Source organism: Salvelinus fontinalis, chromosome 7 (assembly GCF_029448725.1).
Source record: "Salvelinus fontinalis isolate EN_2023a chromosome 7, ASM2944872v1, whole genome shotgun sequence".
Lineage (NCBI taxonomy): Eukaryota > Metazoa > Chordata > Actinopteri > Salmoniformes > Salmonidae > Salvelinus > Salvelinus fontinalis.
This window is the reverse complement of record NC_074671.1, coordinates 63,447,125-63,462,495: the sequence shown is the minus strand read 5'-3', so window position 1 is coordinate 63,462,495 and position 15,371 is coordinate 63,447,125. Positions and strand designations below refer to the sequence as shown.

The 15,371-nt window shown below is 40.9% G+C and overlaps 2 protein-coding genes across 2 annotated transcripts in view; both read left to right on the top strand.

Annotated features, from left to right (window-relative positions):
* Positions 1 to 15,371, top strand: part of LOC129860167 (gastrula zinc finger protein xLCGF3.1-like) — a 76,098-nt gene that overhangs the window by 18,584 nt on the left and 42,143 nt on the right. The window lies entirely within an intron of this gene.
* Positions 1,518 to 12,538, top strand: LOC129860171 (zinc finger protein OZF-like). Its single transcript, XM_055930540.1, has 3 exons — positions 1,518 to 1,595; positions 5,333 to 5,581; positions 10,581 to 12,538. The coding sequence occupies exons 2-3, from the start codon at positions 5,479 to 5,481 to the stop codon at positions 11,927 to 11,929; spliced, it is 1,452 nt and encodes a 483-aa protein (XP_055786515.1). The 5' UTR covers positions 1,518 to 1,595; positions 5,333 to 5,478; the 3' UTR covers positions 11,930 to 12,538.

The window sequence follows — 15,371 nt, the reverse complement described above, 5'->3', positions numbered from 1 at the left end:
TGTCTCCTGGTAGCGCCTCCATGCTCTGGACACTACGCTGACAGACACAGCAAACCTTCTTGCCACAGCTCGCATTGATGTGCCATCCTGGATGAGCTGCACTACCTGAGCCACTTGTGTGGGTTGTAGACTCCGTCTCATGCTACCACTAGAGTGAGAGCACCGCCAGCATTCAAAAGTGACCAAAACATCAGCCAGGAAGCATAGGAACTGAGAAGTGGTCTGTGGTTACCACCTGCAGAATCACTCCTTTATTGGGGGTGTCTTGCTAATTGCCTATAATTTCCACCTTTTGTCTATTCCATTTGCACAACAGCATGTGAAATTTATTGTCAATCAGTGTTGCTTCCTAAGTGGACAGTTTGATTTCACAGAAGTGTGATTGACTTGGAGTTACATTGTGTTGTTTAAGTGTTCCCTTTATTTTTTTGAGCAGTGTATATTTTCCATATTGGTGCCCATCACTTAAAACAATGTAATCTGACAGTGGACTGGGTGGTACTGCTTCCCTCTGCAGTTTTCTGTGGGAATGAGTTAGTAGACAACATGTATCAGATAGAGATGGTGTGATGATCAGTTTTCACCACTAGTTTGGGATAATTTTTTACTACTAAATGACTATTTATTTAATGATAAACAGCTATGAAACGACTTCATGTATTTATTAAATTGTCTTTTAAAAACTAGATTTGTTATTTTAGTCATTGATAATACGTGTGTTTGGAAAACCACATTCAAGCCAACTAAATTGATCTGCAAATGAAAAATAAAGATTGTATATATGAATTTATTCTGGTAAAACTCTTCTCTTTTGTATAATGAATTACAAAAAATGTATTCAAGTGACATATTTAGGTTTTTCTGAAGCTGAACAAGACATGAAGTTGAAATGAGCATCACAGATTTAAATCTGACCTATTCTCTAACATGTTTTGTCAGCATAAGCAGCTGTGAGACCTGCTAGAGTACTGCAACTTTATTGATCTACTGAATCATTGTAGTTATGGGGGTTAACTTTACAGTAAATATAATGCTTTTGTTTAATTCATGGCATTCAAAATAATATATATTTGTATTTATCTACTCAATACATGTCACGACGCCAAGTACACATTGGGACAAGCCAATTTGCTAGTCACCAATATTCTCTAAATCAAATCAGTGATGACTATTTAACAGTCTTGTGGCCTGGAGATAGAAGCGGCTTCCTTCTCTCTGTCCCAGCTTTGATGCACCTGTATTGTCTCCGCCTGATAGATGGTAGCAGGGTGAACAGGCCGTGTCTCGGGTGGCTGAGGTTCTTGGTGATCTTCTTAGCCTTCCACAGAGATCATCTACAATACATATGTAATGGGTGGAAAAACTTAGACACTAAAACAGACACTGCTTTAGTTTTTTAAACCAAAGTTTATTTGTCTAGATAATCAATCTCACTTTTATATTCTACATGGTTTAGCAGTAGTTAGTCCATCAGTCCAATAATGTCGCTGTTGCATTGTGGTAGTGGGGGACAGGAAGTTCCGGGTTGGCGCCACCATTCTTCGGAATAAAGAAAACGTCAGAACTGTGCTGTCCGTTTATCGTTATTACTACAGGTATGTAATAGCACGGTTAAACTGTCTAATATTGAAAGAACGTCATAACGTGTTAGATAACACATCCGTCAAGGTATGATCACGTTTGGGAAAGGTTTTGTGTTGTTTTTCTGTGAAGAACGTGATAAAAAACTATTTTACAAGCACACACGTTTTCATTTGTGAGGTTTTCCATATTCGTATGTAGCTCAGTGGGTTTCGCCTGGGGATGTTCAGTACAAAACGTTTTGGAAAGTTGCAGCTAGAAATCCCCTGAATAGAACTGACATGATTCCTTAGAATCAGAGGCATGTTTGTTCTACATAAAACATTGATATCTGATCGTGGCCAGCGTCTCCGTCCTCCCCGCTTGTCCCTACCTATGTGAAGCTATCCACAATAACGATTAGCCACAATAGTGGAATTTGCGTTTCGACCTCAAAATAAAAGTCCCAAATGAAAGTGATACAAACGGATAGAAAATAGTGGAATCATACCATATTTGGACTAGAAACGCTAAACATGGTTGGAATGTTACTTTATTTAAAATGAATTACAATAATTAATTTGAAAATAAACAAAAAAACGGTTGAAATCCCACTGTGGATGTATTAGACCGCATAATTGCATTGAGGGCATTTTCCTATGAACTTGTGAAACGGGTTGGATTGTTCACCCATGAAACAGGTGACACCAACAGAAAACTATTATCAAGAGTTAAAACACATATTAGCTTCTTAGCTCTTATTGCAGGACTTTGACTGAAAAATCACCTTCCCAGTCAGTCTATTACAGGGGTACTCCAGTACTATTTGAGAAGGTCCAGTCACACACATTTCCTAGGTGGCACAGGTCCAGATGGATATTGTCAGTTGTTGGCATAGTAACAAACTCCCAACTTGCAATTGTTCAAACTGTTCACAACCGTCTTGTTGGCGGAGAGAACATTTAGCAGTTTTAATGCTAATATCCCACAACTCTACACATTACGATGGGGCTTAGATTTGTACTCTTTTTTTAAAGCTAATTTCCTACAGTTCTACACGTTTCCATGTATTATGTGTGTTTATATGATACCAGGGGTCGAAGCCCAACCAAAAAAGTATTATTATGTATATTTTTTGGTCCCGTGGTCCGTATTGACCCCATTCTGGATCCGGTCCGCAGTCCACCAGTTGAGTATGGAGGGTCTTTTGTTTGTGTTGGACATTCATATTGCACTCTACATTCTTACCTATGGATTGTTCAGCCTACTCAGTGACACCCACAGAACACAACTATGTAGAGTTTACACAAATATTAGCATCTCGGCTCTATTGCAGGACTCTGAAACCACTGTTGTCCGGGAGTATGCTCTTTCTCATTGAATTATTTTATCAAAATAGTTTAACCTGCTTTTTTGTTGTTGCAATAAACACTGATCTGGTTTTCAAGTCTGTAAATGAAAATGCCCTTTTTAGTTACAAATTGACTAACTTATTGTGGCAGGTATTAGGCTATAGAATATTAACACAGGTCTCATTAATCTCTCAAGCCCACGTGCTAGTGATTAGCCAGCTAATCTTTATATTTCAAGTTTAGCCAACAAGGATCTATCTGCTAGCTAACAAGGTAGAACAGTTGAGTTATGAACACACCCTGTTTGAAAAACATGTTAGCCTGTCCACTTTGTTCAGATGTTAAAATCAAGTGGCCTACCTTATTTCTCAGAATGAGAACAAGTTACCAATACTTTATATAATTGTGTTTTTATGCTTATTACACATTTATAAAACACAGACTGGACATCTGGCGGTACCAAATGAGCATTCATTTTCCAGAATCAATGTTCATTGATACTCCCGTTTTAGTAGTGTAGCTCTGCTCTCAATCTGAGTAGTTGAGACATAAACAGGGTATTGATAGAAAAGGTAACTTCTCTATTACAGTAAAATAATGTCTCAATGTGTTTGTGTCCATATGAACCATTCTTTTGGACCAAACCACAAATAGCTAGTTGAAACCACCTGCCAGAGGGGCAGCGCAGAATTGGCCCAGCGTCGTCCGGGTTTGCCTGTCATTGTACATAATTTGTTCTTAACTGACTTGCCTAGTTAAATAAAGGTTAAATAAATAAAAAAATAGGAAGATGTGGTCTCGCAACTTTCCTGGCGTGAACGGTAGGGGCTTGGTGTGTTTGGATATCCTAGAGGAAGAGGCGAAGCGAGAGAATTCACTCACAAAAAAAAAAAAAAAAATCGGTCCAAAATAAGGCCAAAGCTTTTCTATGGGCTTGCTTTGGACCGAAGCTTGTCCCCTGCCTTCCCGCCTTTGGGACACCGACTCCCATTGTTAGGGCGGAGACATGCATCTCGTCATTATATAATAGATCTCTGGTGTATATGGGAAGGTGCACACGGCACAGAGGAGCGACGGAGACGAGACCAAAAATACAACATGACATGCCGACATAGACGCTCATAAAAATTGCGATACAGGCATATGGAATATAGCGCAAAAACATACATTCGTATTCATTCGATATGTTTACTGCAGGTGGCGGTAACTCAGTAGCGTCAACAGACTTCAGTTCAGGCAGTGCGTGTGCATGAGAGACAAGGTCGCTCTACTGTTTTGAAGCTGAATGTAATGATTATCAGTTTTCTACATGTGTAGTAGAATTTAAACACATTCAGTTTCTATCATTATCTATAATTGTTAATATGATGTGAAAGGGAAATACTATTGCTTTTTGAGTGAAATACAGTGAAGACAAGGTTATTCATAAAATGTTTACATAGTGCTGCCTAAAACATACTGCAACATTGTACTAAATGGTTTTTTTGAGTCATTTATGTGAATTTAGGAAATCTACTATAGGTTAAGTGCACTTACGTTGTGTAATTTTAAAAAGTGTGCACTTTGTGTCTAATGTGAATGTTACGAATCCCTTTGGCCCGACAGTCTAGGGGGGATGGTAACGAGACCCGTAATATAACTCATGCAAAGTGTAACAGTGACAAGGTAACAGTGAGAACAAATAACCACGACAACTTAAATCTACCGTCAAACTCAGGGTTTATTAGTAAACACACAGTAATGGGGGGGGGGGGGGGGGGCAGGAAAAGGGGCTGAGCTGGACCCAAGGAAAGAAAGAATAAGCATCCAAAAACACCCCTAAGCTAGACTAGCCTATTTCAACAGCAGCTAACTAACTAACCAAAACTACAGGGTGTGGTCCACCCAGTTCTAACTAGCGTATTTAACAGTTCTAACTAGCGAACTGTCTGGTTACCTCCTTTTCCTACTATCAAACAAACACTCAAACACCATAACAAACACAATACTCACAGGTGGGTACAAAGTGACATGTAGATGCTAACCCACACAAGAGATCTACAGACATATGGCATTTACAGAGAGATTGAGCTCTAGAGAACACAACTGACAGAGTTTTTAAACCAAGGGATAGGGACTGTGATTGGGTAGGGGAAAAGGAGCAGGTGTCTTCCGATTAGCGACTGATTGATGATTGATTGGGGAAGGATGATTGTCACCTGTGAGTAGGGGAGAAGGAGAGAACAGAAACACACAGGATACACACAGAACACTTGTATCCGTAACAGTGAATTAATGTTTTGTTGTCAATGCTTAACTACCTGATCTATTGAAATTAGATAATTGAACAAGAAAAAATATAATATATTTTTAGAGAATAAAGAAAGTGCCAGAACAGTCAAGACAATAATTTTTGTGTCTGTTTCTCTTTATTACTTCAGGCCAACTCAGATTAAGTCTGAGGAGGGTAACATCAACAGTGAGGACAACCCCACCCTGCCTCTCTCCTTCCACACTGAGTCCAAACCTACAGTCACTGGGTCCTGATTGTGACAGTGGAGCCCAGTTTGCACTGCAGGATCCAGAGATGGCATCAGTGAAGCTGGAAGACTGCAGTCAAACACTGGAGCTGAATGTCAACATTAAAGATGAAGAAGAAGAGGAGACGATTGGGAAATCTGTTAGTCATGGTAAAGTCAGGTTATATCTTACTAAGTTATGACCCAGTCTGTTGCTATTGTAAATTCTGTCATTCTGCCATCACATCCCTGAAGAACACCAGACTACATCAAAGCTTGTGTTGTTCTCTCCAACAACAGTATTGCCAGTGTTTGTTTTATTCACTGGGTTATCTGGAGTCTGCAGAGAGTAGACTAAAGAAGTGAACAAGATAAACTGACAATGTTTTAAAGTTCTATGAAATAAGTCTGTGAAGTTACTAACCCTTGTGATAGTGAGTGGAGGATGAATGATATGAAGTGAGTCTGTGTAGTTTCTAACCCTTGTGATAGAGAGTGGAGGATGATATGAAATGAGTCTGTGTAGTTACTAACCCTTGTGATAGAGAGTGGAGGATGATATGAAATGAGTCTGTGTAGTTACTAACCCTTGTGATAGAGAGTGGAGGATGATATGAAATGAGTCTGTGTAGTTACTAACCCTTGTGATAGAGAGTGGAGGATGATATGAAATGAGTCTGTGTAGTTACTAACCCTTGTGATAGTGAGTGGAGGATGATATGAAATGAGTCTGTGTAGTTTCTAACCCTTGTGATAGTGAGTGGAGGATGATATGAAATGAGTCTGTGAAGTTTCTAACCCTTGTGATAGTGAGTGGAGGATGATATGAAATGAGTCTGTGAAGTTACTAACCCTTGTGATAGTGAGTGGAGGATGATATGAAATGAGTCTGTAGTTACTAACCCTTGTGATAGTGAGTGGAGGATGATATGAAATGAGTCTGTGTAGTTACTAACCCTTGTGATAGTGAGTGGAGGATGATATGAAATGAGTCTGTGTAGTTACTAACCCTTGTGATAGTGAGTGGAGGATGATATGAAATAAGTCTGTGAAGTTACTAACCCTTGTGATAGTGAGTGGAGGATGATATGAAATGAGTCTGTGAAGTTACTAACCCTTGTGATAGTGAGTGGAGGATGATATGAAATGAGTCTGTGTAGTTACTAACCCTTGTGATAGAGAGTGGAGGATGATATGAAATGAGTCTGTGTAGTTACTAACCCTTGTGATAGAGAGTGGAGGATGATATGAAATGAGTCTGTGTAGTTACTAACCCTTGTGATAGAGAGTGGAGGATGATATGAAATGAGTCTGTGTAGTTACTAACCCTTGTGATAGAGAGTGGAGGATGATATGAAATGAGTCTGTGTAGTTACTAACCCTTGTGATAGTGAGTGGAGGATGATATGAAATGAGTCTGTGTAGTTTCTAACCCTTGTGATAGTGAGTGGAGGATGATATGAAATGAGTCTGTGAAGTTTCTAACCCTTGTGATAGTGAGTGGAGGATGATATGAAATGAGTCTGTGAAGTTACTAACCCTTGTGATAGTGAGTGGAGGATGATATGAAATGAGTCTGTAGTTACTAACCCTTGTGATAGTGAGTGGAGGATGATATGAAATGAGTCTGTGTAGTTACTAACCCTTGTGATAGTGAGTGGAGGATGATATGAAATGAGTCTGTGTAGTTACTAACCCTTGTGATAGTGAGTGGAGGATGATATGAAATAAGTCTGTGAAGTTACTAACCCTTGTGATAGTGAGTGGAGGATGATATGAAATGAGTCTGTGAAGTTACTAACCCTTGTGATAGTGAGTGGAGGATGATATGAAATGAGTCTGTGTAGTTACTAACCCTTGTGATAGTGAGTGGAGGATGATATGAAATGAGTCTGTGTAGTTACTAACCCTTGTGATAGTGAGTGGAGGATGATATGAAATGAGTCTGTGTAGTTACTTACCCTTGTGATAGTGAGTGGAGGATGATATGAAATGAGTCTGTGTAGTTACTAACCCTTGTAATAGTGAGTGGAGGATGATATGAAATGAGTCTGTGTAGTTACTTACCCTTGTGATAGTGAGTGGAGGATGATATGAAGTGAGTCTGTGTAGTTACTAACCCTTGTGATAGTGAGTGGAGGATGATATGAAATTAGTCTGTGTAGTTTCTAACCCTTGTGATAGTGAGTGGAGGATGATATGAAATGAGTCTGTGTAGTTACTAACCCTTGTGATAGTGAGTGGAGGATGATATGAAATGAGTCTGTGTAGTTACTAACCCTTGTGATAGTGAGTGGAGGATGATATGAAATGAGTCTGTAGTTACTAACCCTTGTGATAGTGAGTGGAGGATGATATGAAATGAGTCTGTGTAGTTACTAACCCTTGTGATAGTGAGTGGAGGATGATATGAAATGAGTCTGTGTAGTTACTAACCCTTGTGATAGTGAGTGGAGGATGATATGAAATGAGTCTGTGTAGTTACTAACCCTTGTGATAGTGAGTGGAGGATGATATGAAGTGAGTCTGTGTAGTTACTAACCCTTGTGATAGTGAGTGGAGGATTATATGGGTCTGAATTTTCACTCCTTTTTGCAATCAGCTGTTGTCCACTTTTAGAATAGTTGTATTCCCCTTTTGTATTGTACAGTATAGAGCCTTCAGAAAGTATTTATACCGCTGAGTCAATACTTTGTACAAACACCTTTGGCAGCGATTACAGCTGTGAGTCTTTCTGGGTAGGTCTAAGAACTTTGCACACCTGGATGGTACAATGTTGTACAAATTCTTTAAGCTCTGTCAAGTTGGTTGTTGATCATTGCTAGACAGCGATTTTCATGTCATGCCATAGATTTTCAAGCTGATTTAAGTCGAAACTGGCCACTCAGGAACATTCAATATTGTCTTGGTAAGCAACTCCAGGGTATATTTGGCCTTGTTTTTTAGGTTATTGCCCTTCCTAAATGTGAATTTGTTTCCCAGTGTCTGTTGGAAAGCAGACTGAATCAGGTTTTCCTCTAGGATTTTTCCGGTGCTTAGCTCTATTCCGTTTATTTTTACCCCCCCAAAACGTTTAAGTCCTTGCTGATAACAAGCATACTCATAACATGATGCAGCTACCACCATGTGTAGAGTGGGACTCTTGATGTGTTGTGTTGGATTTGCCCCAAACATAGCGCTTTGTATTCAGGATATGACTATGGTTACATCACTGCCTGGTATGGCAACTGCTCGGCCTCCGACCGCAAGGCACTACAGAGGGTAGTGCAAACGGCCCAGTACACCACTGGGGCCAAGCTTCCTGCCATCCAGAACCTCTATACGAGGCGGTGTCAGAGGAGGGCTTAAAAATTGTCAGACTCCAGCAACCCTAGTCATAGACTGTTCTCTCTGCTACCTCACTGCAAGCAGTACCGGAGTACCAAGTCTAGGTCCAAGAGGCTTCTTAACAGCTTCTACTCCCAAGCCATAAGACTCCTGAATACCTAATCAAATGGCGACCCAGACTATTCCCCCCCCCCCCTCCCTCTATGTTACACCGCTGCTACTCTCTGTTGTTATCATCTATGCATAGTCATTTTAATAACTCTACCATGTACATATTACCTCAACTAACCGGTTCCCCTGCACATGTTATTTTATTGCTGCTCTTTAATTACCTGTTACTTTTATTTCTTATTCTTATCTCTATTTTTTAAAACTGCATTGTTGGTTAGGGGCTCGTAAGTAAGCATTTCACTGTAAGGTCTACCTACACCTGTTGTATTTGGCGCGCATGTGACCAATAAAATTGGATTTTAAGTTAATTATTTTTTACAAGTTTTTTTGCAGTTTACTTTAGTAACTTAATTCAAACAGAATGCATGTCTTGGAATATTTTTTTCTGTTACAGCTTTGCTTCTTTTCACTCTGTCATTGATGTTAGAATTGTGGAGTAACTACAATGTTGTCCATCCTCAGTCTAACTGTTTTAAAGTCACCATTGGTTTCCCTCCTCTCCTGCAACTGAGTTAGGAAGGACGCCTGTATCTTTGTAGTGACTGTGTGTATTGATATACCATCCAAAGTTAATGTAATAACTACACCATGCTCAAAGGGATAGTCAATGTCTTTTATCAAATGTTTTACCCATCTACTAATAGGTGCCCTTCCTTGTGAAGCATTAGAAAATGTCCCTGGTCTTTATGGTTGAATCTGTGTTTGAAATTCACTACTTGACTGAGGGACCTTTACAGATAATTGTATTTGTGGGTTACAGAGATGAGGTAGTCATTCAGAAATCATGTTAACCACTATTATTGCACACAGTGAGACCATGTGACTTGTTAAGCTTGCCATAACAAAGGGGTTGAATACTTATTGACTCAGCATTATGAGGTATTCCGCTGACGTTATGGTATATTCCACTGGCGTTGTGGGGTATTCCGCTGACGTTGTGGGATATTCCACTGGCGTTGTGGGGTATTCCGCTGACGTTGTGGGTTATTCCACTGACGTTGTGGGTTATTCCACTGACGTTATGGGGTATTCCGCTGACGTTATGGGATATTCCACTGACGTTATGGGTTATTCTGACGTTATGGGGTATTCCACTGGCGTTATGGGGTATTCTACTGACATTATGGGGATATTCAACTGACGTTATGAGGTATTCCACTGGCGTTATGGGGTATTCCACTGACGTTATGGGGTATTCCGCTGACGTTATGGGGTATTCCACTGACGTTATGGGGTATTCCGCTGACGTTATGGGGTATTCCGCTGGCGTTATGGGGTATTCCGCTGGCGTTATGGGGTAAAGACTAAACCGTTTTCAGGGCTACCATATATAACACTTTCTGGCCAACTGGTGGTTTAGTTCCATTTGTCCTCCAGGTGATCTGTCCTCCAACTGTTGGTTTAGAATCTACAGATGTGGTATTCATATTCAGATGGTAAATAGTCGTAGTAGAATTCATGTTGGTACAACAATATCTAGTCATGTATCCATGCCCTTGTATGTGTGTGGTATTGTGTGTAGGACAATGACTCAATTTAATCCATTTTAAAATCAGGCTGAAACACAACAAAATGTAGAAAAAGTCAAGGGGTATGAATACTCTCTGAAGGCACTGTATATGAAGTCATATGTATATCTCACTGACTGGTTCTTCTGATGTTGTTCTCACAGGAGACCATGTTGAGACATTCTCTACATCCAGAGAGCAACAGCAGGAACATCACAGAGATAAGAGGTCTCACCACTGCCCACATTGTGAGGAGATTTTCCCAATTCTATCAAAGCTAAAAATACACCTAAAAATGCAAAGAGGAGAGAATCTGTATTCCTGCACTGCCTGTGAGAAGAGCTTCACAACATCAAGGGATCTGACAGTTCCAGAGCACACTGAAGAAAAGCCTTACTCCTGCTCTGACTGTGGGAAATGCTTCAATAGATCATCTAAATTAACCATTCATCAGAGAGTGCACACAGGAGAAAAGCCTTACTCCTGCTCTGACTGTGGATCGAGTTTCTCCCAATATGGCCACTTAAAATCACACCAACGTATACACACCGGAGAGAAGCCATACTTCTGCGCTGACTGTGGGAATAGCTTCACAACATCGAGGGCTCTGACAATTCACCAGAGAGTGCACACAGGAGAGAAGCCTTATTTCTGCTCTGATTGTGGAAAGAGTTTCTCCCGATTGGATACCTTAAAAAATCACCAATTAATACATGAAGGACAGAAGCCTTACTCCTGCTCCGACTGTGGGAAATGCTTCATTAAATCAGCTAAATTAACCATTCATCAGAGAGTGCACACTGGAGAGAAGCCTTACACCTGCTCTGACTGTGGAGAGAGTTTCTCCCGATTGGATGCCTTAAAAAGTCACCAACTAATACATAAAGGACAGAAACCTTACGTCTGCTCTGACTGTGGGAAGAGTTTCTCTCAACTGGGCAACTTAAAAACCCACCAGCGTATACACTCAGGAGAGAAGCCATTCTCCTGTTCTGACTGTGGCAAGGGATTCTCCGTATCGGGCAACCTAAAAACCCACCAACGTATACATAAAGGAGAGAAGCCATTCTCCTGCTCTGATTGTGGGAAGAGTTTCTCCATGTCAGGCAACTTAAAAACCCACCTACGTATCCATAAAGGAGAGAAGCCTTACTCCTGCTCTGACTGTGGTAAATGCTTCAAAACATCAGCAGAGGTAAATGTTCATTGGAGAACACACACAGGAGAGAAGCCTTACCACTGTGACTGTGGGAAAAGTTTCTCCAGGTTGAATACCTTAAAAACCCACCAACGTATACACACAGGCGAAAAGCCATTCTCCTGCTCTGTCTGTGGGAAGAGTTTCTCTGTATCATGCAACCTAAAAACCCACCAACGTATACACACAGGAGAGAAGCCATTCTCCTGCTCTGACTGTGGGAAGAGTTTCTCCATATCGGGCAACCTAAAAACCCACCAATGTATACATAAAGGAGAGAAGCCTCACTCTTGCTCTGATCGTGGTAAATGCTGAGGTAAACGTTCATCGCAGAACACACAGGAGAGAAGCCTTACCACTGTGACTGTGGACAAGAGTTTCTCCAGATTGAATACCTTAAAAACACACCAGCGTATACATAGCGGAGAGAAGCATCATCAGTTCTCTCAGACCAGCTAAGATTAAAGTAATCACTTAATTCCATCACTTAATTCTCATAAAGGAAGTAGTAACAGTTCATTTGATCAAAAGAAGAAAGCGTTGCACACTGTTGTTCCTCACTGTGCAGTGGAAAGGGAGCGTCTTCTACAACGTTGGCCTCTACTTTACTGATCACTGTGTTTTGTTAGCTTCTACTGTAGAGATATTGAGATCACAATGGATTTGCCCTTAGGGTTGAATACCCTCTGAGGTGTCTCTCATTGAAACAATAAAGTCTGAGGGTTGACTGTGGTAGTACTGCTTTCATCTAAAGTGTTCTGTGGGAATGAGCTGGTAGACACAACATGTATCAGATAGAGATCATCACATCATCGGTTTTCACCATACATTTGGCTGGATTATTTGTTGCTACTAAATTACTATTTGTTTAACGATACACAGGCTATGAAACAACTGCATGTTTATTAAATTGTCTTTTTTAAACTACATTTGTTATTTTAGTCATTGATGATGAACATGTTTGGATAACTGCATTGATCTGCCAATACATTTTGTATGTGGATTTGTGTTGGTCAATCTCTTCTCTTTTGTATTATTCTTGTGTACAGCTGGCTGGAGTGTTTACGGACATATTCCATCTCTCCCTATACCAATCCGTTGTACCCACTTTGCTTCAAGATGTCCACTGTTGTTCCTGTAGCCAAGAAAGCGAAGGTAACTGAACAAAATGACTATTGCCCTGTAGCACTCACTTCTGTCATCATGAAGTGCTTTGAGAGACTAGTTAAGGATCATATCACCTCCACCTTACCTGACAACGTAGACCCACACAATTCACTTACCGCTCCAACAGATCCACGGACGGCAGAGTCGTCATTGTACTGCACACCGCCCTATCCCACCTGGACAAGAGGAATACCTATGTGAGAATGTTGTTTAATGACTACAGCTCAGCTTTTAACACCATAGTGCCCTCTAAGCTCGTCACTAAGCTCAGGGCCTTCGTTCTGAAATCTTCCATGTGCAACTGGGTCCTAGATTTACTGACGGGCCGACCCCAGGTGGTGAGGGTAGGCAACACCTCCGCCACACTGATCCTCAACATGGGGGCCCCGCAGGGGTGTTTGCTCAATCCCCTCCTGTACTCCCTGTTAATCCATTCCTGCGTAGCCATGTACGACTCCAACTCAATCATCAAGTTTGCTGACGACACGACAATAGTAGGCCTGATTACCAACAGCGGCGAGACAGCCTACAGGGAGGAGGTTAGAGCCCTGGCGGCAAGGTGCCAGGAAAATAACCTCAACATCAACATCAACAAAACGAAGGAGCTTATTGTGGACTACAGGAGACAGAAGAGGATGCATCTTCCTCGACGGGTGTCAAAAGTTTAAAGTTCCTCGTGTGCACATCACTGAGGACCTGAAATTATCTCGCCACACCAACATCATGGTGAAGAAGGCGCAACAGTGCCTGGCTCCTAACACCCTGACAAACTTCTACAGATGCACCATTGAGAGCATTCTGTCGGGCTGCATCACCGCCTGGTACGGCAACTGCTCTTCAACTACATTGCTCTCCAGAGGGTGGTGCGTTCAGCCCAACGCATCATCAGGGCCACGCTGCCTGCCCTCCAGGACATCCACAACACCTGATGTCAAAGGAAGGCCAAGAAAATCATTCAAGAGTCTGGTGCTTGCATGGACTACCTGTCCCATTGGACAACCTTACAGATTTGTATTTATTATGGATCCCCATTAGCTGCTGCCAAGGCAGCTGCTACTCTTACTGGGGTCCAGCAAAATTATAGCAGTTATCCTTTTTTTAAAACATTATAATACATTCACAACAGATTTCACAACATATTAAGTGTGTGCCCTCAGGCCCCTACTCTACTCCCACATATCTACTACACAAAATCCATGTGTACGGTATGGGTCAAAAGGTCAACACAACTGATTGCTCAAACGCATTTAGAAGGAAATAAATTCCATAAATGAACTCTTAACAAGGCACATCTGTTAATTGAAATGCATTCCAGGTCACTACCTCGTGAAGCTGGTTGAGAGAATGCCAAGAGTGTGCAAAGCTGTCATCAAGGCAAAGGGTGACAACTTTGAAGAATCAAAAATATATTTAGATTTGTTTAACACTTTTTTGGTTACTACATGATTCCATATGTGTTATTTCATAGTTTTGAACTAAAAACAAAGGGGGGGAGGTATTCTGGGTGGCCATGGTTTGGTTTTTGATTTCAACATCTATTTCACCCGTCCTCGAAAATATGCTTACATTCTCAACTTTATTTTTCATGTTCACAATTTATTTTATTTTGAATTCAATACATATGGCGTGAAATTAACCCCATACATTATCATGGTTGCAAGCTATATTGGCGCTACATCTAGACGTTAAGGAGAAAGAGGTACAGAGAATATTTAGGAGAAAGAGGAACAGAGCCTTCACCCTACGAGGAAGCCACAGAGAAACTTGTGAAGTCTGCAGTGCTTGTTCTCTTAAGGTCATAGGTCTGTCTTCCCACACACAAGTTCATTAATGCAGTAGTTTAAACATTTAATCACAAACAAACCTTAATTACTAATAACTTTAATTTCTGTCACCACATTATGTAAAGCTGGGATATATACGTTACCCAGTAAGAGCGTTCGTGTAAAACCTGATGCAATGCATGAAGTCTAAAAAGTGTAAAGTATTTGCAGACAGAAGGAATATGTTATTGAAGAGTCTGAATGTACAATGTTGCAACTGTGGTGGGGGTCGTATTCCAGAATTCCCAGAGTGCCCTGTTAGGGTAAAAGAGGTTGAGGGGTCAAGGATCAGGGATGTACAGCAAATCTCCTATGTGGAGGTGGTGAAGAGAGTTATAGGGGCAAGAGGCCCCAGTTCTATAGAAGATATGATGGTGGATGCACCACAACCAGCTGCAAATGTTGTACGTCAATCAAGTGATCTGGGTACACATATTGCGAAGAAGATGGATTTTATAGCCACAGTTATTAATTGTACTGCACAAGAAGTCCAGTAAGATGGACATCATTATATCTGCTGCTGAGAAGTTTTTGGGCCTCCAAGACTTCACTGCAAGGACTACTGGCTGCAGAAAACCGACCTGATTAGAACAGAAAAGCAGGCTGATTCAGTCTAATTTAAATGTCGATAGTTTGTATGGATTCGTCTTTAAAGTATATATATATACACACATTTTTTAAACCCTGTATTATTTCATTTTAGGGATCTTTATTACCCACCTGTAGTGGAGGTGGCAGAATGCCATTATACCAAAAAATAAGATGTC

Coding starts and splice junctions, on each gene's coding strand:
- LOC129860171 (XM_055930540.1), top strand. CDS start 5,479: ATGGCATCAGTGAAGCTGGAAGACTGCAGTCAAACACTGGAGCTGAAT. Junction 5,582..10,580: donor TGGGAAATCTGTTAGTCATG/GTAAAGTCAGGT, acceptor TTGTTCTCACAG/GAGACCATGTTGAGACATTC.